This window comes from Calypte anna, chromosome 6 (genome assembly GCF_003957555.1).
Source record: "Calypte anna isolate BGI_N300 chromosome 6, bCalAnn1_v1.p, whole genome shotgun sequence".
NCBI classification, from domain to species: domain Eukaryota; kingdom Metazoa; phylum Chordata; class Aves; order Apodiformes; family Trochilidae; genus Calypte; species Calypte anna.
The window spans coordinates 21,748,998-21,775,707 of record NC_044252.1 but is presented as its reverse complement, the minus strand read 5'-3'; the positions used below and the strand labels follow the sequence as shown (position 1 = coordinate 21,775,707).

At 45.5% G+C, this 26,710-nt stretch overlaps 1 protein-coding gene across 3 annotated transcripts in view; it reads right to left on the bottom strand.

The window, feature by feature from the left end:
• Window positions 1-26,710, bottom strand: part of FBXW4 (F-box and WD repeat domain containing 4) — a 65,946-nt gene that overhangs the window by 13,171 nt on the left and 26,065 nt on the right. For 2 of the 3 annotated variants that reach the window (XM_030453405.1, XM_030453402.1), the window contains exon 6: window positions 1,940-2,005. The exons of the other annotated variant lie outside the window; for it this stretch is intronic. In XM_030453405.1, coding sequence (XP_030309265.1) covers window positions 1,940-2,005 — 66 coding nt within the window. The remainder of the gene's footprint in view (window positions 1-1,939; window positions 2,006-26,710) is intronic. 3 annotated transcript variants of the gene reach the window in all.

The window sequence follows — 26,710 nt, the reverse complement described above, 5'->3', positions numbered from 1 at the left end:
TTGCATAGTTCAGCATCTGGGCCTTTGTGGCCACAAGACAAAGGGTAAGCAGCAAACTTGGGGAGGAGGCGAGATGAGGATGTCTCAATCTGCTGAGATGTTATAAGGACACATCAAGCACAAGACTTTACAGTCTTGTGTAGCTCTAAGATTTTGAGTTTCCATGCCATGCTCCCACTTCTGGAGGGAGACCATATGCAAAGGAAGAAAGGAAGAAATAGTCTTTCTCTATAAGATCGCTTCTGGCAACCGCTGGAACCTTTGAAAATGAATTCAATGAAAATTAATTCAAAGGTCTGTTGGGAAGAACAACAGTTTATGAAGAAGCCAAGACCTCCCTCACCACGAATGATCGCATCAAGCTTCACATGCAAGTTTCACAGCTGTGCTCCTTACTCCATCTCCTGCCCTGCATGTGCTGACAAGGCTCCCAGCTCACACACAGGTCCCCAGAGAGGAAAAGACCCAGTGGCATGGTGCATTCCAGCTGTGACAGGTGAAGAGGGAAAAATAAGTTTGACACTCCAGCCACTGCAACAGAGGCCCAGTGGCCTACGTTGCCTTGGCTTTTTTATTTGCCTGTCACTCAGGCTTTGACATTATTGAAAGATCAAACTCCGTTGTGCCTGTTCATTACCTTAATCCTATTTTCTCCACAGCTTTATTATCTCTTCAGACTTCCTTGGGAAAGGCTGTCAAAGAGGCTGGGCAGGGGGAGAGGGTTGCCTATCTTACCCCTGTTAGATGCCTCTATTCAAGAACAGTCAGAAGACTTGATGGGCAGGGGTATCACAGCATAGCCTGTATCCTTCTGGGGTACTCCAAAGGCATCACTGGACTAAGTGACTGAGAGACATGTACCATGGTACTATTTTTCTGATCTAGTTTGTCCTTTGTGAGATGCATCCTTTGTAAAGTCTATTTTTGTTACTTCAGAGAAAAACAAACTGGTTCATACTTGTACCATTTATCCAGATAATCCAAATTTCCTAAAATATAGACTTGAAGGCAACTAGCCTCACACCAGCCCTGCATCCATATCAGCCCTCCTCTTCCTCCTTTCCCCAAATACAGTCTTGCTGACCCCCCCTCCCCCAGAGGCCCTGTCTGCCATTTCCCACCTCTCAAAGCCCACCAGCTCACCACAATCCTGCTGGCACTCCCTTTATAACATGAGCTGTGCCACTCCTACTGAGAGGATACTGGTCCTCGAAAGTTGAGCTGTCGTTCAATAATCCTGACAAATATTCACTTTCTGTCCATCACTACACAAAGACCCCCAGGCTGAGAGTTTCAAATTTGTCAGCAGCTGAGTCTCACATCAGGATTTGAGCCCAACATTTCCCCAGTTGATAAAGTCGGCATCTTCACCAAACAGGAACTACTCAATGGCCCCAAATCAGAGGCCACAGCAATTAACCTCCTCAATGCATATTAAGACAGAGAGAAGATAACATGCCAAAGTCATTTCTGTAGATAACCTGCTGCCACACCTCCCTGAGCTACCAGAAATACCTACCAAGACAAGATGACTGTAGAGCCTGGGTTTGCCTCTGGCTTCTGATCACCACAGAGAAGTGGGTGAATAGTAGGACACAGATCACCTTCCGCACCCTTCTGGCTCAGGCTGAAGCATCAGCTGAGACAAATGAAAAGTGGGCATATTCTGACTCTGCATGGGTAATGGGAATAAACCAGGATGGATGAGCCATCAGCTACAAAAGCTGGTAAGAAGTCATGCTGCTCCCTACTAAACCAGAACCACTCTCCACATAACACCTTTTCCATGTCAGTTTGTTCTGTCCTCTATTTTGACCCACATCTCCTGTTTAAACATCTTTGCCTAAGTGGACCAGAGGAATGATTTTATGGCATCTCCAATATTGCATTTCTCATTAACTTTTCTCAGTTCCGCCCTGTAACCTGGAAGCTCACTCACCTCTCAAGATCCCAGATTCTCAGAGGTGAGGTGTGTCCACAGCAGGCTGTCCCCGTCACAAATGAGCTGTTTAAAAAAAAAAAAAAAAAAAAAAAAAAAGCAAGCAAATAAAAAAATACTTACTAGTACTCATGTTCTGAAGAAATAATGCATGAGCAAGACAGAGAAAACAGGCTACAAGAGCGACTTTGAATTCTGATTCAAAACCATTTCAGCATGTTCCACCACATTTCACAAGGGGCAGGCAGCAGCAATGGGAGAGGTGCTCCAGAGCTCTCAGCAGCTGAGCTTCCCAGATGCAGCAGGTCACAATTGTAGAGAACTGGCAGGACATAAAGATGTATTTGCACACACAAAGGGAAAACCTAAAACAGGAGCAGCTTTAAATTGCAACATTTTCAAAACAGTTAGCACAGTACTTGGCAGATTTCATATACATTTCATTGTGAAGTGAGGAAAGACCCCATAGAAAATCCCTGTTAATTCCTACTTCATGTCTTCTTCTGTTTGCTGGCAACTTCTGATCACAACTGTTAACTGGCTGCTGCATCACAGGCCTAACAAATCACAGAACAGAGGTCTCTGGTCCAGCCTGCTCTCAAAGTAGGGCACATTTCAAAGCTCGATGAGGTTGCTCTCCCCAGTGCTCAAGCAATCTATTAGAGGCAGCACAGCTCTCCTTCAGCAATATCTGGTTTAGTTCACACTCTCCAGCAGGGTCCATTTCAAAGTCCTTTTTGGCAATGCTATGTTGCTGCTGCACATGCTGGCTCCAGAGGTTGTCTGACAGCCACTGACCTCAAACTTGTTGATAAGACAAACAAATTCTTAAAATCAAGCAGTAGAGCATGGGTGCTGTGGTTTCCCACACCACACTGCCTGTTTTGTGCCAGCTTCCTATCCTCAGTCCAAAAAAGAGAAAGTGGCTCATACAAAGGTTTCTAAGTAAACTACAAATGACCTTTCACAAAGCCACATTTATTGCAGCCACCAAGAATAAAATGCCAAAACTATGTTTAAGTCATTGCAACAAGGATAGCACAAATGCAGGAAATGGAGCCTGTTTTAAATAAAAGCCAGCTCTATGCTTTGCCTAAACATCTTTCGCAGCATGACATGGTGCTGGCAGATGGAAAAGGAAAGCAAAATAAGGACACTATTTCATGTCTGTAAAAATAGCAGTTTTAAAACATTTCTTTGATTTCCTATAGCATTCTTCCTTTGGAAGTCAGAAAGTGTCTCCAATCCTCTACTGAACCAGGAAGAGATTCTTCCAGCATCCTTGACTTCTGTTAGAACCACTTTTGCTGATGTTACAAGGCATCCAGCAGTAAAGAGGTGAACACGCACTTGACTCAACCAAAGCCAGAGAAAATACATGTGCAGGGCCAGAACTCAGGACTCCTGCTCCTAACTCTGTGGTTTAGCTGAGCAATTGGTTTCTACAAATCATAAGGCCAAAGCAGCACTGCCAATAAATTCTGCAAACCAGGCAAGCAGGTAACAGCAAGGGATCTCAAAGACCAAGTTACCAAGGCTCTTTTTTCTTGCTGGCTTTATCCCTCCTACTCAAACTCACATACCTGGAGGTGTCCAAAAGTCCTGTGACCCTTAGCTGCCCTTAGGCACTAAACAAGGCCGCAGCACCAGAGCTATTTCAAAGTCTCTCCAACCAGGCTGTCTTACATGCAAAATCCCAGGTGAACTGGCAGTGCACATGCAACTAGGCCAACACATGGGCAGCACAAGGCTCTCTGGACAGATGCTGCAGGGTGCACACTTCATTCTTCTCCATGTAAGACCCTGACCAAAGTCTAAGAGCCTAAGGAAAAGCCAAGTGCTTTTGCTGTGCATCAGCCACAAGAACCAGCGTGCAGCATTTTGTACTTGGAAACAGGGTTTCTGCTCAATATCTGCCTTCCCTTCACCATCCTGCAGGACAAGAGGGAACATTTCAATTTGCCAGTGTCTCCCATCTCAGAGGTAAACAAGCAAAAGACATCCAACTTCACAGCTCACCAGTCAAACACCATGTTTGCAAAGCAGCACTTTGGTCAGGGTGTCCTTCAGCTACAAAGCTAGGTGTTGGGTTCTGTCCCTCCCTCCCCAAACATAATCCATTAATAACTGCTAAAGCCAATTACCGTGGTTAGAAACATAATAGCAGTCAGGGAGTCAGTCAAGCAGGCAATTGGGTGCTTAAGATTTTTCTTTTGGGGGACAAACTGACTCTGTCCCAGCAGAGAACACCCTTACATGGGATACCAGCCCCTTTGTGCAGAAGGTATGCACAAGCTTTGATGGTTGCCACAGGTCTAAATTAGCATGGAGGCACACCAACAGGGAGAGAAAGGTGGGAGGAACAGCAAGGTCTAATCCCCGCTCATGCTGTCCATTCTGGACTTCAGCTTTTCTTCCTCAGTCTTTACCTCTACCCCTCAAAAAAAAAAAAATATTATATTAAGAGATTTCTTCCAGCGTCACATACAGGCCTCAGGGCCACAAACAAGTCTCTTTTGGGTAAAGCTTACTCCATTCAGTCAACAGGAATTTTGTCTCATACTTCAGCAGGATCAGGTTTGCAGGCCTTATCTTTAACAGGCTGGAGCCCATTAGCAAGCAAAGATAAGACTTCTCCCAAAAGAGGGAGGCACCTTCACTGCCAGGATTAGGAAGCAGCATTCACAAGACATACACACAAGAAGTCCTGCCAGTTAGAAATTGTCAAAGCCTGGGAGCGAACTGACCTGGAAGTATGGATTACAAGGTGATGATACAGGGCCCCTCACCTTTAGTCAGCTCTGCAAGCACCTTCAACCCCCAGGCCTCTCACAACTGGGGAACCTCACTGAACAGATGCATCCACAGGCTACATAGAAACTGTTATGTCTAAGCTTAATCTGGACTTGGAGATGCAAAGCTCCTTCCCCACTAAGCCTTCTTCTGCCTTCTCAAAGTTGCATCCCACAAAAGGCTCCTCTAATGAGAAAATGAGCACTCTTGCAGAGCTTCCATAAAAGGCCATGTTTTTTCCACAGGGATCGCCCAGGAGGTAAAAACAAGTAAGCCAACACAGCATTTTCACCTCTGCTGTACCAGGAAGGTGAGTATTTTGTAGAGCATTGAGATACACATATTTCATACACAACATATTTTTGTTGTCCAAAGCAAAAACTCACAAAAAACCAAAAACCTGCTTTCCCTGAAGCCAAACCTTCTCAATGCTATAGAAGAGATATTTCATGAAGATCATCCTCCCACAATAGATGCTGGGCCAGGGGATAAGAGAGAACACATCCTGGCAGTGCTGTTGGAAGAATCACAAGAACTTCTCTTCAACTGACTGACCTGTGGTTGCTGAAGATCCCCTGGCATTTCTGGCAAGAACAGTAGTGCTCTGGCTACAGTCCAGCTGCAGTGATCCCATGCCTGCTCCCAAGCTGCCAACTACACAGCTTTACCCCACCTCTAGCATCCCTCTTTACCCCATACTGGACAGAACATTGCCAGATGTGAATGAACCAAAGGGAAAGTGGTAGCTGTCCATCAGTCCTTTTGGAGAGATGGTGTTTGTCATCAATCTTGGAAACAGTCTCAGCTCCAGAGACATAAATCTAGTGTACAATACATACCTTCCTCACTGACAACCCAGCCTTCAGAGCAGGTACTGCCAGGGCTGGGAATCCTGCAATACAGAGCCACTGAAGGAACCTGGGTGAAAAAGGCCCTTTCCAACTTCTTCTCTCTAAACTTCCCCTGTGCCCCAGGCTTCTGCCCTTCTCCTGTACTGTAAACAGATTGTTTCTCAAGTCCTATTCTGCTCTTTGGGGATTTCAAATCCAGAATCTGCTTGACACGTGCAAGAGTCTCTTCCTTCCTCCTCGCACACCCCCCACCCCCTGGAATTGGACATTGTTGATCCATTTTGGAGACTATTATATACAGAGATTCATCAAACTGGGAAACAAAGAAGTTATTACTTGACAGAGCCCTGCAGCTGGGAATGTGGAAGGCAGGGGGAGAGAAGGGGGAGCACCGAGGGAGACAGGAGTTAGGGGGGAGGGGGTGGCAGCAGCGTTATGAAAACGATCAACAGAAAGGACAGCTCAAAGATGGGAAACATCTTTTTTAAAAAGTCTCAAGTGGGATGAGAAAAGGAGAAGAGAAAGCAAGTCTGAAACGGAGAGCGGAGAAGAGAGAAAGCAGTTGGTGCCGACGGTGCCGCGGGTTAAACACACGGGTCTGTGGGTTTGTGTAGCCTTTGATTCAGCACTGACACGCTTTGGCAAGGGAGGCCACCGGAGCTGTCAAATCCTTCACCAACGTGCCCATCAATTGTATTCAGCTCTCTCCGACCCGCACTGGCATTTTAATTACTGTTGGGTAAACTAATTTGTACAAATGAAGGCAACTCTGCCTAATAGAATATGCAAGCTCTCTGACCTCTGACAGGCGATGACACAAGATACAAAGGAGGCAGAGGAAGGCTTTTTATCAGAGCCTTATTACTCTCTATTACTCCAATTAGTTAAGCTCCAGTGCTCCTAATTGGGGGAAAAAATTGCAATTAAATCAATTTTTGATGGGCTGAAAGTGGGTTACCGAACCGCCCTGCCTGTGAAACACTGATATTATAGCAGCAAAGGTCAAAGTCTTTGTCGGCACCTGTGGGGCCCCCACCTCCCCTCTCTAAGCCCCTCTGTGCCCCCCCCAACACACACACGCAGCTCACTAAGGCGAATCATTAGAACATGTCATGTCTTATCGTGGCCGCCACCATCCTGCTAACCTCATCAGTTGACATAATTATGGAAGGTAACTCCTCTGGCATGAACATAGTGCTAAGGTCACACAAACTTGATGGAGCCCCTGCTGAAGAGCTCAGGAGGCTGCGGGGCAGATGCAACAGTAACAACATTGTGAACAGGAGAGGATGGGGTCAGAAACTCAGCACAGGGAGTTTTGGCACCTCCAGCATGAGGCTGCTCCAACAGACCAGATATACACAAAGGGAAGGAGACTGAGAAAGAGTCAGGAAGCAGGTTCTTCTTCCCCATGAGCCAGAAAACGGGGGCTGGGGGAAAAGGCATAGCATCAGTTTGGCATTTTCCTCTCTATAAGGAAGAAGGCACCACAAACACACAAGAAGTCCCACCTGCCTTTGATTCAGGCAGTGCTGGACAAAACCAGGATTGGATGGTCATGCAGATCTGATGTTGCCCCTCAATGCCCCAGACTGATCTCTTTAGACCTATTTTGTGCCTCTTGCATGATGACCAAAGAACTGAACCAAACACCTTCAGTATCTCAGAAGTAAGTCAGGGCAGCTGGAATAAATGCTAACAACTCAGTAATCCTAAACTGAACAAAAATCAGCAGATAAGCTAGTTCCACCAAAGTATGGCCACTCCTAATGGGCCAAAATTAGAACTTACCCAGAACATGAGGAGTAGAAAGCTCTTTAGAGAAAAAAACCAGACTAGAAAATCTGAAGAAGTCAATGACATACAATATTAACTGTTAGAAACCTGAAATGACAAATGCATGTTACATCCAATCTAATGCAGCTCTGCAATATTCCTCTGGCTTTTGGCTCCAGACTAAGTTTTTCCATATTCCTCAGTCCTCAAGAGCCTTCTCATCCATCCAGTCTCATGTACCACGCTTCTCTTGCAACCTTGGCATGTAATGCTTCAGCCTCAGAACTTCAGTACAAGGAAAAACAGACAAGGTATATCAAACTGACTTTAACATTTTCTATCTGTATTGCTGGCTACTTTTCTATGCTCAAGGGTGCCCATGCTGCACTTGATTAAACCCTGGTTTCAGGAGGCTCCTGGCACTCTCCTCAGGTCCCTCTACTACTCCAGAGCCAACACAAAGAAAAACTTCTAGAGTGCTCTGGAGCCAAGATTACATTTGGGTTCAACCGCTTGCATGAATATAAAATAGCCTTGTATTTGGACTCAGTAACAGGACTGAGCTCACCTGAACAAGCAGATACCCACTGCAGCATAGCCTCATCTTTGTTCATCAGTGAATAATACTACCAAAGAGAACCAGCAACTGGAGGCAAATGATCGGTCTTGTTTCATAGACTGGAAAGCACTGGCACATTTGCTGCAGCTTCCTCAAGCCTTATGTGAATGCTGCAGTGTCCCTCAAGGCATTAGCCAGCCCAGGGTTGAACTATGCTCCTGATACGCATCGTAAATTGCACATAGAGAAGCTACAGAAGAGCAGTGCCACTCCCCACCAGGGACTCAGCACAGAGTGGAAACAAAATGTGTAAAGATGACTGTATGAATACCATAAAATTTACAACCACTGCTGTTCCAGGAGGAAATGCCATGCTTGGCAAGGAGCACCAGTGACACAGGCACAGTCAGACTAATGGCTCATTTGCGTGCTGCAGCTAGCCCCAAGTGGACCACTAGAAAGTGGTCCCCAGAAAGAAAGCATTTGCATTTTGTACTGAAGGACACTGTGGAGATGCTGGGTTCAGACAGTGAAGTCTCACATTTGAGGCAGAACTGCAGGGCATTTGGCAGAAGAAATGCTCCTGTCATCATCTCCAGTGTCATTTACTGCCTGTGTCAGAGTAGAGGGAATGTCAGCTTCACCTCTCCAACCCTCTGAATGGCCCTCTAAATTTATTTCTTCCTCCAGACTTTAGAGACCCACAGGATGGATAAGAGAGTAAGCCTTTAGTAACCCCAAAGGCCAAATTTTCAGCATGGCAGATGGATCACCCTTACAAGCTGATTAGCCAGTACCAAACCTAGACACCTCCACCTTGAGTTCATTGCTTTGCAGTTTCACCCCATATTGTCTGCTCAAGTCATCCCATAACCTTATTCACTAATCCTTTGTCAGCCCTGCACAGCAGGTACATTTTGTGAAAACTAGCAGCCTTATATAGAACGTAATCCCCATTTCTGGGAAAAAACTGAGCTCAGACACTAAGAAAGAAGATTACAGATAGGACAGACACATGCACAGACCTCTTCCATACTGAGACACTGAACAGGAAAATATCCTTTATTAGAAATTAGTGAGTCTACCCCCAGAACAGTATCACCATCCTTTCCCCCAATACTCCACATGAGGTACACTTTTAGGGAGAAGCAAATGTCTGCGACAGAACCACATTCAGATTAGCTCTATTAAAGTCAACTGAAGGTCCTGGGTGTTCCTGTACAAGAGGAATACTCAAAGAGTGGTTTTCAGAATGTTACTGCTATATTTTAGAGCTTCAAACAGAACTGCCTTTGTGGCTGTGCAAGTATTTCTACCCAGTTGATATCAGTCTCACTCCTTTATTAAAGAGAAAGGCTTGATAGACCATGTTTAAGTGTAAATTACATGCAGAATACATCCAACACTCTAACAACCTTCCTCACTCCCCAGCCTCTGGGCTAGCTAGGCATGGAACGGTTGTTCAGGACAGAAGTCTCTGTATGAGACCTCCTCATCCTTAGCTCTCTTCAGATCCCCACCTGATGCTCAAGTTATTACTCTTACTACAGTAAGAGAGACTCCTAAACCACAGAAAAATGTAATCCAGTATGCAGCTTGGGTGCTGGTCTGAACAACATGCACCAAACATCAACATGCACCAAACATCAACAGGGGCAGACAGCCCACACCAAAAAAATGTTTTGGCTCTGCATGCTTACCATGCCTCTCTGTGAACAGAGCTCTCTTTGAAGGCATCCACTGGGGTTATATCTCAGAAACTGAGTCATAAAGAAACTCAACTCTGCTGAGGAACCACTTCTGAGTCTAATAGCTAGTCTGTGCAAGATATACAGTAAGCTTACTGCAGAAGAGGAGAAGGAAAAAAAAGGGGGAAAAAACATTAGCGGTTAAACACCAGTAGAGTAGAGTTATTTCAGTCTCATCTTATCAGTAACCAGAACAAAACCTCATAGGACATTTTTATTTCTCAGAAGCTACAACATAAGGCAAAGAAAGTCACTACTAAGATGACATTTGTTTTGAGGAGTTAAAGGGAGATTTTTACTGTTACTTCTTTTTACATGTCCATGTGAAATAACCAGAGCTGGTACCTGGACTTCTTTAATTACACTGTGCATGCATTCTTTCTTTCAGCAATCTCAGCCATCTGTAGCAGCTTCATCCTATACTCTACTCCCCACAGCAGCCACTCAAACACAGAGTGTCAAGACTCCTGCTAGGTACCCACCGGACAGTGTGCTCTACTCCTAACTTCTGCATACTCCATCTGCAATGCATTGCAAGGGAATTGCAAGGTGACTTCATAAAATCTTTTTCTTGAGCAAATAAACTGGATTTTTTTGGAACTAATTCAAAGGAATGAACAGGTGAAGCTGCTGGCTAAGCATCAGGAAGACATGATCCCTGGATGAGACACACTGGACACCATCCACTCCTGGGATAAGGCAGTACACCTATGGAGAGACGGTCACATATCTGGGGCAGATGTCTAAAGGCCTGGCACTCAGTTCTCACCCACTTTCACACTCAAGAACCTATTCCCCCCTTCTGGGCTCAGTACCATCAACCTTCTCCCCCACCTCAATGCAGAAGACACTGAGCCTGACCCTCACACACTTGCCCAGATCCAGCAGCTCCCTTGAGCTCTGTGCTCCAGGCCCACACACAGCCTTATGAGAAGCTCTGAACTCTAGCCCTTGCTTTCTCAAAGCCTGCCCAGGTGTAAAGCTCTAGCAATTCCTTTTTCTTTACCATTTTCTCTCCTTCCTCCTTCTCCCCCTAGCCCCACCAACACTTTCAGGCCACACAGTGAGCCAGGAGGTTGGAGTACATGAGGACCATTGCAGCAGTCGTGCTGTTTCAGACCCCCCGATCCCAAGACAATTCTGAAAGCCATTTCTTACCCTCCCCTCCATGAAATGATTTCTGTTAATTGCCTGGTGGGAATCACTTATAGGTGGGGAAGACTCTCCCCCCACACACACCCTGGCCCCTAATTGGCTTATTGAAGTTTTAACAGGGCTTTCACCTGGAGAAGCTAGTAATTATTCCCTTCATTCCCCTCTTGCTTGTACCTGTAGCTTCACACTCAGGGCCTGCCTGTCTCCACAGGGGGCACTTTGTTCCCTCTAACTACAGGCCCCACACAAATGGGCCCAGCAGCAGGAGAACACAGCAAAGTGGTAATTTTCAGCCTGGCGTAATTAGCCAAGGTTCTTTCAGCCCAAACTGCTGAATGGGGAGGGGGCTACTGGGGAGGAGGCTGCTGGGGAGGGTGCACCATGTGGGAACGGCGGGATGGGGACTGCTCTCAACAGGCAGACAAAGACCTCTCAGGGGCTCCGATATGGGGCAAGCAGGCAGAGGGGGTTGGTGCAGGATGAGCGTCAGCAGTGGGACATGCACTGGGGTCAGCTCATGACAAGTATCCTTCCCCCAGCCCGTGGTACAGAGCAATGCAGGATGCCAAAAAAGAGGTAAGAGATCTAGCGTGACACATGGCAAATTCTTGAAGGCCCCGTGTAGCCTACACTTCCCAAGGCAGGAGTCTATCTAGTCTAGTACCTTTGCACTAGGATTAAAAAAAGCTCAGGGAGAGGAAACTGGGTAGTGCAGGTGCCAGACCAAATAGCAAGAACGGTGCCAAGGACAGACTGAGAACTCTTACTGCTTAGAAAAATCAGGGCAAGAATCATTCACCTCCTCCAGCATCTGCCCCAAAAGTCAGGCAACAAGCAGAACCAGGAGGACAGCATTGAATGTTCCAGGCTCTCTTTTTGCTGAGCCATTTCCTCCTAGCAAAACAAAACTGCTTTTCATTGTGGGACCTCACTTATTCCACCTCACTTTCTGCTAACAAGCCTTTGGTTTGGTAAAACGTATCAGGAAACTCTGCATGTGTGTTGACCTGGGACATGGGTCCCAGGGTATTGCTCCCATGTTGCACCAGACTGGCATCACTTGCCCCACAGGCCAGAAACCATCATCCTGTGGCACAGTGCTTCTACGGATTCTCAGGACTTGATAGCATCCATGCTTTTTTTGAATTACCACCATTGCCTTCTGGATAGAAATCCCTGTCCTGGCTGGTCATCTCCAGCCTATTACAGTGAAATGTAGTCTTTTTTTTTAATGTTATATTATATCTGGTAAAAATTCATATTCTGTCCCTTGTGATTGCAACATCCTACTAGAAAGCAAGTTTTTTCATAATCCAAAAGCTTGGTCCTTATTTTGCAACGGACACCAAGTGGTAAGAAGACAAGTAAAAGGATGCCCTCTTTTCATCAGAGCACCAGTTACACAGGAGTGCTGAGCAAGCCCTAGGAGATGATAGAGTCACAACAATACTGACAACAGGGAAAGAAGTTCCCCAGAAACTTGATGTGTGACAAGGAGACAGACAGCAAAATCCCCAGGGCACAGACTCATCAATTCTGAGCTGCTTTAAGTACACAACCATGACTCAATGCTGCATCAGGTTGCAAACTGGAGATGTTGCCCAATTCCACCCCATTACACTTTGGTTTCTCTTCAGATTATATCTATCTTTCACATTTTACTGAAGATTCCCACAGAGGTCCATGTTTTGATTTCAATCCAACTTTTTACCACCTCACCCAGGCTGCTTCAAGTACTTGTTGCAGAGATGAGTTCAGCTCAATACTGTGTGCCTGTGGCTTATTAATGCTCAAGACTTTTTACTTAAAACCAAACTTCGACACTTCTGAACAGAATATACTTGTCATGAAATCAGCACTTGAGAAGCAGACACAAAGAATAAATATAAGCAGACCCTAGTTGACCAGACCAGTTTCAAGGCTATGCAGAGAAATATAGTGAACATTCCCAGCACTAGCAGGAAAAGATACGTAATGTTGCCAATGCTCATACTTTATCACAAACCTTGCAGTGTCCAGGGCTTTTTCTTCTTACAGCCCCACACCCTACAACAAGAGGATATATAGAACTGATTTACATAAATACTGCATCTGCCACTGTTTTGGACAAAAGTCTAAATAAATCTTCATGTGTAGAAAATGCTTAGAGAGTCATGATGTAAAGGAAAAAAAGCTGTCCTATTTTAAAAATAAATCCTTTTTTTTAAGCTTCAGGATCACCAATCCCAATATATTTTCTGATGCAACTGTCAGAGCTTTCAGTTAACAAGTATTGCTTTAAGAATACATGCACACACACACACACACACATGCGCATGCACACACACATATATATTTAAAACAGCTTAAACTTTTTCATTTTAACATATGACAGAAAATTATTTTCCAATAAGCCAGTAATCCATGCATGCCAGTGAGGTCAGAGGGAAGGGAGAATAATTTCAGGTCTGCCAGAACAACTAAAACGCAGTAATGCTTCAGTTTAAAAGTAGGGGTGGGAAGAAATCTGTTCACCTGGTGCCACAAGCCACAAACTATTTTTGTCTTATTCCTTTTGCCACACACACACACACCAAGTTCAAACTTCCTAATTGAGGAGAATTTAGAAAAAAGTTGGCAGGATGGTGAGGAAGAGAAGGACTTCTCAAACATGTACTTTCATCATCTTCGCACAAAACCCAGCAACTCTTTCTCCACATCATGCACAGGCAGGAGCTGTACTTGTCCACTTGTCCAGGAGAAATAAGTTCAGTCACTTAAAGACAGTGCTTGATCTTCCTCCTCTGCTCTATGATATTCCATTTCCATATGAAGGTTAAGTGAGTTATTCAGCAGAGGAGAAGGAAATAATGTTCAGAGGATTTTAAGACCAGGAAAGGTGAAAGGGGAGAACTGTATATGTAGGACGCAACGTACACAAAGAGGTGCAGAACACTGAGGCATGAAGACACAGGTGCTCTGTGGAGGAGGCAACCAGAGCCTCATCTGCATATAACTGAGCCATGAAATAACTCCCAGAGCTTTCCTGCTCTGATCATCCCAGCCCCGACATGGACTTGCTTGCAACAACCTCAATTCACTTGCCCTTAAAGCTCTAGGCAGCTTCCCCCTCCCCAGCTCTCCACTGTATGATTTACTTCAGGGTTTTCATGCTAGGAATGTGGAGCATGTCAACTGTTTGCCCCTAAGCAACCAAGATCCTGAGCAAAGCCCCTGCCCTTCATGTGCAGGTTCAGAACACGCTTGGTTGTGAGCATCCACCAATGTGAAAAATAAAGCCTATCAGTCAGGCCAGAAAGGACACTCCCAGCCCCGTATGCAGAGAAAGGCACACAAGATTTCATTGAACAACCAAAGAGATGACACATGTCTAAGGTATAAGGATGTTTAGTGGCCACACAGATCCTGGACTACTCAAAAACACACTGAAAGAGTTTTGCAGGAGCCAGAGCTCAAACCACTCTGACACTGGTTTACAATAAAACACAGGTTCAGAGCTCAAGTTATCATCCTCAGTATCTGTCACCAGGCTGGGCTGCAAGGCAGGCCAGGAGCTATTTTATTTCAGTAATAACAGAGATCAGACAGATGAGGATAGCAAAAGGATCAGGCAAAAGGGATGCTGTAGACATAGGGAACAGACAAGGCAAGAAGATGAGAAACAATTTATTTTGATGCTTAATGTCAATATATTGGGGAAAAAAATGACACAAAAAATGGAGCAGGAGGGAGAGGATTGCAGTGACTGAGAAAATGTCCCTTCAGGTAAATGTCTCTCAAGTCTAGAACAGAACAGAGGATTCTCTAAAATACATTGTCCTTTGATGCCAAGAAATACCAACAAAGGGATATGAAGTACCCTACTGCCTCCTGCATTTCAGTAAGCTGTTGTCTAGGGTGAAGTAGGACAACCAGCTGGCAGTGAGCTCTCCAACACTTCAAGGAACAGAAGATTGGAAACTTCACACAGACAGCTTTGCAGGCAGGAGTGTGAAACCATAGTTTCCTACTTTCCTTTCCATGACCTGCCCAATGCCATGCGCTCTGAGAGTTTAGGAAGCCTCATCCAAAACCACACTTACTAAAAGAATAATTTTTACTGGGCACATCAAACACCCACATGTAGAAATGCCAGAGACAAGGTTGCTTACACAGTCTCCACCGAAATTAATACTACAGTGTCAGTATTTGATTCTGCAGCAAGCTAGGAGTGTCCCTGTGGAAGCTGTCACTGATCTTTATCATGTGGGTACACAAGATCCAATTATATAGCTATCAGTTCAGGTCAGGCAGCATCTCTGTGGACTCCATTCAATCTTCACTGGGAGGAAATGATGAGCTTACCACATCTCAGGGGTGCCTATATCTGAAGCCCACCATAAATAACAACTGGATAGCAAATATAGCAGTTGTGGTTTGCTACTGTTTCATACAAGGCCATCGATACTGGAGTAGTGGTGGCTTGGGAAAAATACTAAAATTTTAAGCAGAGCAGAAGGTACTCACAGGAAGGAATCATTCACTATATACTCCCATAAGAAGGTCAGGCAAAAGGTTTAAAAATAGAACAAAGTGTTTCTTCCTTAGGGCACAACACTTAATTATGAAGACCAGACCATTAATAGGTTATGAAAGAAGAGATGAACTGCTCACAGAGCTAGTCTCTGCATATGTGAAAGAAACACTGGTCCAGATCCAAACTCTACACTGGGATACCTGACCTCCCTATCACTTGAAGCTGAGAAGGATCAGGCAGGAAAGGATCTTTTTACACTTGTCTTATTTCTTACCCTTCTTCCTAATCATCTTCTACTGACCACTGATGTACACCAAACACTGGGGCAGACAGATGCTGGACTGAGCCATCATGGCCAAAAGAACATGAGACATGCCCACCTTGGTCAAGCCATGTCTCATCTAGCTCATCGTTTTGTCTCCAGCAGCATTAGGAAGAACAGATGTAAACGGATTAAATCTGTTTAGGAAGAACATGTAAATTTGGAAGCTTTCTGTGGTGGTTTTTTTTTGCACTGCCCTAGCATCCACAATTGTTTTATTAAAAATACCCAGTCCTTGGTTATAGAGCTGCTAACCATGAATTTGCAAAATCCATTTCAAAACTGATGGCATTGGTGACCTCCCTAAACTGCTGGAGCAGGAAGTTCATTACACATTGTGGGAAGAAATACTTATCTTTTGCCTATTTTAAAGCAGTCTCCTAGTAATTTCAAACGTCTCTAGTTCTACTTTTATAAGATTTGATGAATAATACTTTCACACTCAAACTTAACTCATCATCATCTTTCCATATTTCTTTTCAGTCTGATTTTACCAGAACTGCCTAATGGAGGCAACTAAATATCAGCAGATCAGTAACTTCTGCAGATTGTTTGACTTGGGATCAAATACGAGAAATGATCACAAAAACAAGACACAAGCTAGTAATGCAGCCATTTCTTTGGCACAGAAGAGTGTCTCTCTGCTGTATTTTCCTCTTCAGACCTGTTGGTTTATTGGTTCTTCTGTAGCAGGTTAGAGATAGTTGGCTGCTTCAAACTTTGAGGCTTCAATCAGTGTCAGTCAATCCTAGACCAGCAAAAACCCATGTCACTGGCTTCACTACAAGTGCTAGAGAGCCAGCATGGGTCTTAGGACCATGCAGGTTTTGTGGACCAGAGTGTGGGAAGCAGAGGACAAAGCCATTGCACAGTGGGAACAGTATTGCTCACTAGCACTCAATACTACCAAAACACCTGATATTTTCCACCACATATCAGAAGCATGAAGCTTCTCGGAAATGGTCTGCACACATTCCATGTTCAGATTGCTCTGAGACCATCAGAAGACAAATGTTAGAGAAAAATTATTGCTTTTCCAAATTCTGGTGCCCTTGCTTCTCCACAAAGAGGAGAAAATCCTGGGGGAGACCACATGGAAAAGGAAAATATGCTCTAGGCCACGTGCACTAATCAACACTGTGAAAGAAAGAAAATAAGAAGCAAGAGAAAACCTGTTCCATCAGACAGTCCTACTCCATCCCCATCCCCCATTAAATCACCCTGAACAAAGTGCAGGTGCAAAGCTCAAGACAGCTGCACCAGGAGGCAGAGACCAAGCATTGCAATAGTAGCAGTTGCTGTTTGGTCCAGCTTAGTCTGTAATTGCTTCCTCTGATCAGTTCACTTCTTCCTTTAGTCTCCATTTTTTTCTTTTTTTTTTTTTTTAATTCCTCTTATTTATTTTTTCTTTTTCTTTTCTTATTTTATGCTTTTCTTTTTTTTTTCTTTTGTTTGTTTTGTTTTTTTTTTTTGGAGGTAGGGAGATGACAACACACACAGATATACACGAGATTTCTTTCTTTCCCCTGAAAAAAACGAGCTGTTGAGTTCCAGTTTACAAGCCTCTATCCAGCCCCCATACTAATAAATCTCTGGGACTATCAATCACCTTGGTACAAGTCTCTCTTCTCAAAGGAAATGGGCTCACTCTCTTCATTAGCTGCTTGGGTCTACCAAGCATGGCAGAGCCTCATTTCAAATCCCCTTTGATGGACGGTTAGACTTAGAGGAACATGTACATCAGTCTCAAAGGAGAGGTAAGAAGGATTTACTAATTAGACAGGGAAATACACATTAGAAGCTGGGTGTAATATCTGCCCCAAATTCACATCTGTGAAGGGTCAGGATGCCTACAAAGCAGTTTGAGTACATCCCATGTGCAGGCATGTACGGAGATGGTGAATGGAGCATCATGAAATCACAATGTAACTTAGAACAAGACAATGTCTGAGGCAGTTGTACTTCACACAGGTTGGAAGGACAGATAACACTACAGAGGGAACAGCCTATGCTACCTGCTTTCCAGTCTGACACAGTATCACACTGCTCTGAAAAGAAACCAGAGGCAACAGTGCCAAGGAGAGAGTCACAGTTCAGCCCACATAGTTCCAGAGTTTAATTCCACTCACAACAGAGATGCAGGATGCCAGCTACCCAGAGAAGCTGAAGCTTAGCTACAGCAAGAGGCATTTGATCCTGCTGCATTTTAAAGCTTATTAGCATACAAGCCAGATGCACAACTGCAAACATTGGAAACAAAAGGAACCAGTTTCCCTTCGAGGTTGACTATCTCCTCCTAAACGTTTGCTCCTCTCCTAATTCCAGCCTCTCTGATCATGCTCGCATCTTCTTTCTGCCTCCCTCAGAGTTGCAAAAGTAGTCTGCTTCACTAATCTAGAAGCAGATCGACGCATTTGCTCATTTTTAAAAGTCTGTCAAGCATCTTATGTGAGAACTGAAGTGGCTGGAGAAGGCTGGCATGGGAGACATCACCATCCTGATGTGTGCCAGACCTAATATGGTAGAAGCCCATCACCAAGCCATGCTTTCATTTTTAGCAGTAGTTTTCCCTAGGTCTGAAGATATTCCTGTGGGCAGTGCTATGTTCTGTGGCAAAATTACAAAATTCAGCAGCAAGGGTTAAGTCAGAGATGTATATCTCAGCATACACTGCACGCCACACATCCAAAGCAGGTCTGCTTTTCTTTTTTTCTTCCCCCCCCCCACCTTTTCCCCAATTCCTACTTGGAAAAAGAAACTATCTCCTCCTAATCCAGAAATCCAGTGCAAAACCTTATCTTTTGAACTCTTTAAGTTGTTCTTAGCACACATTTATAGGTAAAGATGTATACACAAAGAACATCCACACATGCCTGTTCCTCAGGTTGGCACAAGCTGTTTGGACCACAAAACTATGCACAAGCCCTGCTGCAGCCACAAGATGTTCCACACTAGAAGTCTGGCACTGCCTTCTCAGGGGTATATCCAAATTCCTGTTAGATACAACATCTCTAATTAGAGGCAGAATCAAACAGACATGCCTTGAACAAAGTGCTTTGCACAGCATGGACTTGATGGGCAGTTTGCAGGAGGCTTGAATTGACTTCACTGACTTCACTGATCTTAGTCATAAAACATTCAACCCTGTGGTTCAAACACATTAGTACATTTTGGATACGTTCTACAAATTTGATTCAATAATTACTAACCTGAGACAGTTGCCATAACCTGTAGTCTCCTCTAAACATGCGTTTCTTTCAGCTAGGACTGAAGCACTGGGAAAACTAGGACTAGCACCTGACTTCATCTGCACAGAACCATCACTTTCTTCTCTTAATAAACAGAGAATTGATGGTTCACCATTGTTCCTCTTTCGGCAGCAGCCCAAAACCTTCAACTCTAGTAAATTCAGTCCCTTCTCAGTTCTCACCCAAATATATATTTTCACTTTTCAAAAAACTGAGGGCAGAAGGGAATCCCCTGAAGAGGCCCAGTGCTTCCCTGCTTGTAATGAAACCATGTAATGGAATGCCCTGCACTCCAATTAGGAAGAAATGCTAATTTTCTCCAGTTGAGCACCCCCACTAGATGTATCTAATTTGTTGCACTGCTTTCATCTCTCCCCTCCATCACATTTTCATTTAAAGGTTATGATCTGTTTGTGCCCTTCATGACGCACCCTGACAAGACACCCCTATGAGAGGTTGCAGGGGCCATGTCGCCCTTCCTAACCCCCTTCCCAAACAAAAACCAAAGTTGTTTTCCCTCCACTGCCTCTTTAAGAAATGCAGAAAGATGAAGGGGAGGAGCAGAGAATTGGGAAGACAATAATTAAAAAGTAGGCCCTCTTGCCACTTGGGTTGTTGGCTGTTTCCAGCAAAAGATTAGAGACCTTCACCCATGACTGACACCAGTATGACCAGTGCAGAACAACACTGGAGAAACAGCATCACAGTTTTGCTAGTTCTGCAGCATTCACTTCAGGAACAGCTACCATCCAAGAATACCTTTTTGGAAAAGATTTTGAGATGCCGAGTTGTTTAGCTCCTTACAGGGCCGGGGAATGCATTCTCTCCCACCCACAACAGAGACTCTGGTCAGAAAGGACAAAGGAAGTTGGGTTAACTGAGGAGAGAGTCTCAGTAAAGCCTTTCCCACTCCTCTCTAAATGGGTTATGCCTTGTTCTGGGAGCCTGTGTTTTGGTACACCCTTAAAGAGAGCAAAGGCTTGATCTTGGTAGTATGGGCTTTGGAATAGCTCTTCACAGCATCCATAAATTTGCACTGCTGTAATTTGGCTGGTTGTGGGCACACTTGGACATTTTCAGGGCAAAATCCGTCTGGACAGGATGCCTGCCTAGAAGAGCTGTCTACAAAGGCTGTCTCTGTAGCATATATGAGACAGGCACTCTACTGGTGCCACACCACTTGTCAGAAATTTCAAAAGGCATTTAAGAAAATAGTATTTATTTAAAAAAAAAAAAAAAAAAAAAAAAAAAAAAAGAAGAAAAAAAAAGAAAATCCAGCAACCAGTTTTATCCAACAAGGCCACTTTGCATCCCGCTCTTCTCTCAAACAAAACCTGGAGAGCTGAATACAGGGTCTTCATGCATGCCCTGGTCCTAAGCCAAGACATTCATTACTTGTGTTCAGCCTCTCTCCCTCCCTTCACTTCAATTTTCTCCTTCAGTTCTTGCCTGTTAGAAAGAAAATCCCTGATCTACACTCTCTGGACCCAAGTTTCAACACACATCTGTTGTCAACACCCTACAAGTTGAAAATGCCCAAAGAACATCCTTGGAGACAACACAGTTAAGTAGTTCCTGAGTGAAATGGGAGTGGGAACTGCTGGATTTCACTTGTGGTACAGCCTGGCAAACTATCCTCTTGGAAAAAGGAGAGCAGCAGCTGGACAAGTTGCCAAGCTGAGCACTGACAGCCTTGGACAATTAGATGAAGCTGGAAGAGTACTGCAAGAGTGGTTTTTGTTGTTAAAAGGCACTTTACTAATACTGCCCATGATAGCCAGAGCTCCTTCTCAGTCATTTCCTGCTACAGCCCCTGAATCCCATCACTCAAGAGGCTGGCTATATGCTCCATTACGAACTGTTTCCTCTCCATGTTTGCAATGCTCCAAAAGCTTCTGCAGAAAGTCCTGATCATAGAATCATAGAATCATAGAATTGGCTGGGTTGGAAGGGACCTCAGAGATCATCGAGTCCAACCCTTGAACCACCGTTGCGGTTGCTAGACCATGGCACTGAGTGCCACATCCAGTCTTTTTTTAAATATCTCCAGGGACGGAGAATCCACCACTTCCCTGGGCAGCCCATTCCAATGACGGATCACTCTTTCCGTAAAGAAATTCTTTCTAATATCTAACCTAAACCTTCCCTGGTACAACTTAAGTCCATGCCCTCTTGTCTTGTTGAAAGTCGTTTGGTAAAAGAGCCCAATCCCCACCTGGCTACACCCTCCTTTCAGGTAGTTGTAGAGAGCGATGAGGTCTCCCCTGAGCCGCCTCTTCTTTAGGCTGAACAACCCCAGTTCTCTCAGCCTCTCCTCGTAGGGTCTATGCTCGAGTCCCTTCACCAGCCTGGTTGCCCTCCTTTGGACCTGCTCCAGAACCTCGATATCCTTCCTGAACTGGGGGGCCCAGAACTGGACACAGTACTCAAGGTGTGGCCTCACGAGGGCTGAGTACAGGGGCAGAATCACTTCCTTGGACCTGCTGGCAATGCTGTTCCGGATACAGGCCAGGATGCCATTGGCTTTCTTGGCCACCTGGGCACACTGCTGGCTCATGTTCAGCTTCTTGTCGATCCAGACTCCCAGGTCCTTTTCTGCCTGGCTGCTCTCCAGCCACTCTGTCCCCAGCCTGTAGCGCTGCATGGGGTTGTTGTGGCCAAAGTGCAGGACCCGGCACTTGGCCGTGTTAAACTTCATCCCGTTGGAATCAGCCCAACTCTCCAGTCTGTCCAGGTCCCTCTGCAGAGCCCTCCTGCCTTCTAGTTGATCAACACTTCCCCCCAGCTTAGTGTCGTCTGCGAATTTGCTGATGATGGACTCAATCCCCTCATCTAAATCATCAATGAAGATGTTGAACAGAACTGGGCCCAACACTGATCCCTGGGGGACACCACTAGTGATCGGCCGCCAACTGGATGCAGCCCCGTTCAGCACCACTCTCTGGGCCCGGCCCTCCAGCCAGTTCCTAACCCAGCACAGGGTGCTCCTGTCCAAGCTGCGGGCTGACAGTTTTTTCAGGAGGATGCTGTGGGAGACGGTGTCAAAGGCTTTGCTGAAGTCTAGGTAGACCACATCCACAGCCCTCCCCTCATCCACCAGTCGGGTCACCTGATCATAAAAGGAGATCAGGTTGGTCAGGCATGACCTGCCCTTCCTAAAACCGTGCTGGCTGGGTCTGATCCCTTGCCCATCCTGCAGGTGCTGTGTGATTGCACCGAGGATGATCTGTTCCATGACCCTGCCAGGCACTGAGGTCAGGCTGACGGGCCTGTAGTTTCCTGGATCCTCTTTCCGGCCCTTTTTGTGGATTGGCGTGACATTCGCCAATTTCCAATCATCTGGGATGTCCCCAGTGAGCCAGGACTGTTGGTAGATGATAGCGAGAGGCTTGGCGAGCTCTTCTGCCAGCTCCTTCATTACCCTTGGGTGGATCCCATCTGGTCCCATAGACTTGTGGGGATCCAAGCATCGCAGTAGGTCACAGACTGTGTCCTTCAGGATTACAGGGGGGCTGTTTAGATCCATGTCACTTTCTATGAGCTCCAGAAGCCATCCGTCTTCAGGGTAACCTGTCTTTCCGCTGAAAACTGAGGTAAAGAAGGTGTTAAATACCTCAGCCTTTTCTTCATCTTTAACAGCTATATTCCCACTCGTGTCCAGTAAAGAATGGATATTTTCCCTGCCCCTTCTTTTGCTGCTAATGTATCTGTAGAAGGACTTTTTGTTATCCTTCACAGAGGTGGCGAGATTCCGTTCGCATTGTGCTTTTGTGTCTCTGATTTTCTTTCGACATGACTTAACAATATTCCTAAATTCTTCCTCAGTAGTTATCCCTTTTTTCCATAATTGGTAGGCCCTCCTCTTAACCCTAATTTCTTTCAGAGTCTCCCAATTCAGCCAGGCCGGTCGTCTTCCCCGCCGGCTCGCTTTTCGGCATACTGGGACAGCCTGCTCCTGTGCTTTCAGAACTTGTTCCTTGAAGTACGACCAACCCTCCTGTACCCCTCTGTTTTCAAGGTCTGTTTCCCAGGGTATACTCCGAACAAGTCTTCTGAAGAGGTCAAAATCTGCCCTTCGGAAGTCCAGCGTAGAGGTCTTATTGACGACCCTCCTTGTATCCCTGAATATTGAAAACTTTATTATTTCATGGTCACTAAGTCCCAGGCGACCACCGACCACCACATCTCCCACCAGCTCCTCTCTGTTTGTGAAAAGAAGGTCAAGCGAGGCTCCATTCCTGGTGGGCTCATTTACTAGCTGGAGCAGGAAATTATCCTCTATACACTCCAGGAATCTTCTAGACTGCTTCGTCTCTGTGCTGTGGAGTTCCCAGCAGATGTCTGGTAGGTTAAAGTCGCCCACGAGAACAAGGGATGACGATTTGGAGACATCCGCCAGTTGCCTGTAGAATACTTCATCATCCTCATCATCTTGATTGGGTGGTCTGTAACAGACTCCCATCACAATATCAGCCTTGTTGACCTTCCCCTTGATTCTGATCCACAGGCACTCCACCTTATTATTATAGACTTCAATTTCTACAGTGTCAAGGGACTCCCTAACATATAGGGCTACCCCTCCGCCTCTCCTACCCTGCCTGTCTCTTCTGAAAAGCCTGTAGCCACCTATAGTAGCACTCCAGTCATGGGAGTCATCCCACCACGTTTCCGTTATAGCGATTACATCATAGCTTTCCTGATGCATGATGGCTTCCAGCTCCTCTTGTTTGTTGCCCATGCTGCGTGCATTGGTGTACATGCACTTTAGCTGGGCTGCTGGTTTGTCTCGTACCTTGGGCAGACCACCCTTAGGCTCCTTTCTGGAGAGCCCAGTTTCAACCCCATCCCCCTTCAAACCTAGTTTAAAGCCCTCCTTATGAGCCTCTCCAACTTATACGCTAGAGTCCTTTTCCCCTTGTTAGTTAGGTGAAGTCCATCTGTTTTGAGTACACTAGGTAGTACGGAAGTTGTCCCGTGGTCAAAAAACCCAAAGTTCCGCCGGAGGCACCAATCCCTCAGCCACCTATTGATCAGATTAGTTTTCCTAGTTCTCTCCTCATTTAAATCTTCTATTGCTGGAACCGAGGCGAACACCACCTGTGCTCCTGACCCATCAACTAAATGGCCCAGTGCCCCCTTCTCCTCCCCACACCAAAGACATGACTTCCTCATAAGTCGACTTTCTGTGACCACAAATGGGGAGCAGGTAGGAGGCACACAAAGATTTACTCTGCAAAGATAGCTCACTTGCCCTTTCCTCCCCACTTCCTCCCCACACCCCCACCCCCAACAGCCCCATCCCTATCTGGTCCATGCAAACAAACCCTGAGTGGGAAAGAGCATTCGGAAGATGCCTATGTCTGGGCCAGCTGCCTTTCATCCAGAAGATGCCTCTTCCCGTTGGAAAATACAAGCATTGTGTGAAAACATTTTAATATATTCATGAACATTCCTATAGCTCGCAGGAGCGAGTGGGTCCCAGCATCCTCTCCTCCCTGCCTTCTAAATGATTTTCATAGGCAGTGATGCACTGGGAATGCCACCTGTTTTCTCAAATGCCCGCGAGTATGTAAATTGTGGGAATATGCAGGCCAAGCACTGCGGTCTTATTGTGCTGCAGAAAAGATTTTACTAATTACTTGCCTAAACTCCAAAGCAGTACGTCTGCTTTTTTACAAAGTGGGAGAGTGGGGAAGGTGGGGGTGGTGGGAAGAGAAGGAGGGGGAGGGAAAAAAAAAAAAAGAGGGGGAAGAAAAAAAAAATTAGAGAGTAAAGTGAAAGATGGAGAAGGAGAGAGAACACAAGGGATGCATTTCAAAGTTTCTCCAGCAACTGGATGGGGGGGAGCTGGGCCCAATGTGAAATCATAGAGGTCAAAGGTGGGTCTCCCTCCCTTGTGAGAAAGTGGTGAATCAGGACGGTTTATCAAACGATCATTTTCTTTTGAAACTTGGAGGCAGCGGCTGGGACAATTCTGCAGATGTGCTTGATGAGTTCAGGACAAAAATGGGCCACCTCCTCCCCCCCTCCCTCCTTTAAGGTCTCCCATCAGGGGTTGCTTCTCCCTCCACTGCTTCCAGGACCCTCCCCTCCCTTCTTCAGTGGTCAGCTGAGACCCCCACCCACTGATCGCCTTTGTGTTCCTGGCCTTTGGACACACTGACAGGGCCCTTTATGGGACCCCAATCAAGACCCCCATGTCACAGGTACCTAGTAGAGATACCAGACCCTTTTCAAATGAGGAACAACAAGGAAAATATGCTGGCCCATTGTCCCAGCACAGCACCAAGGGAGATGAAAGGGACAGACTGCTCCCTCTCTGCAGACTGCCTGCCAATCAGCCCCAGTTATTAAGGTCACAATGTGGAAATTCTTTTGACCTACACCCAATCAAAGATGCACCAGGCCTTTTGAGACAACATAGGGAAGGTGGGAGGGCAGGCATCCCCTCACCATCCCCACCCACAAATACAGTGGAGCTTCCAAAGAGAATTTAGTAGCAGTTACCACAGTTAGTGCAGAAGCAGCAGCACACTTGCCTCGAGTACCTCTGGGGAAGCTGAGCTGAGCTCCATGCTGGCACCCAGCCTCAGGAAAGCTTAAGTGAAAGCTTTCCTCATTGAAAAGTTACAGACTGAGAAACACAGAAGGTGTCTGAGAAGTCATGACTGAGGACCCTGTGTGACAAATACTATGCATGCTCTTTCCCTTTACCAATTGCTTTAGTTTGCCCAGGCTGCAAGCTTCACAAGCCATGCTCAGCTTCATCCAACATTAGGTCCTGAAGAAATAAAATTCATTGGGCATGGACCTATGAACCTCCAAAAGCTGAAGCACCTGGAAGAGTAGCGCAGATATTCTGAATCCCCTTGAATTATACAGGATGAAGATAACAAGATAATGTTGATGGTGGTACTTCTTAGGACTATGCAGAAAGCTCTCACAGAGAGGAGTCAGGACCCACCTTCGGCAAAAGAGCAACCCAATAGGTGGTAAAAAACAGTTAAAACATGGGTCATATTGGGTCAGAGAAGCACATCCACAAAGCACTTGGAATAGGAACAAGATCACATGCTCCTGAAAAGTTGTCCTGTGTCAGTCAGTGCCTGAGAGTCATCACCATACACACAGTAACAGAACAGTTAGACACAGTACTTAAATCTGATAACAGTGACACAAGAAGTGACAGACAACTCTGTGGTAGTCCACAAAAAAGGGCAAAAAATCCAAACCCCAAAACAGAAACATTTTTCAGCATATATAGGAGGTCCTCCAGAACAGATACATGGTATAAATCATGCCACTATTGGCACACAGAAAACCAGCCTTGAAGAAACAGACGTGCTTGGCACCCCTCTTTATGCACCATGTCCTACCCACCATACAGGAAATAACCTTCCCAGTTCCAATGCCAGTTTACTGCTCTCACCCTGTTGACATCCTTCAAAGCCCATCTGGATGGCTCTTAGTGAAAGGTACACAAATTCAGGGTGATGGTGGAGTGAGGACACAAACAGTGTGACAGTCATAGCAACAAATCTGCAGGTTTCATTAAACTAAAACAGTTCACTTATGTGTTTAGCTGACTTTCCTCTGTCTTTGATTCACTTTTAGCTCACTAAAGAGACCAGTTCAGTGCTACTCAGAGCTCCCCAGCTCCTGACAGAGAGCTCCTGGGTGGGAGATGAGAAGTGGATGATTCCAAAAGAGCCTTGGGAAAAAGATTCATACATTTACAAAAAATCTGCTATACTGCTCCTCCACTGCTAAACTGTCCCCGTGTTCCTTGGCTCTTCCACAACT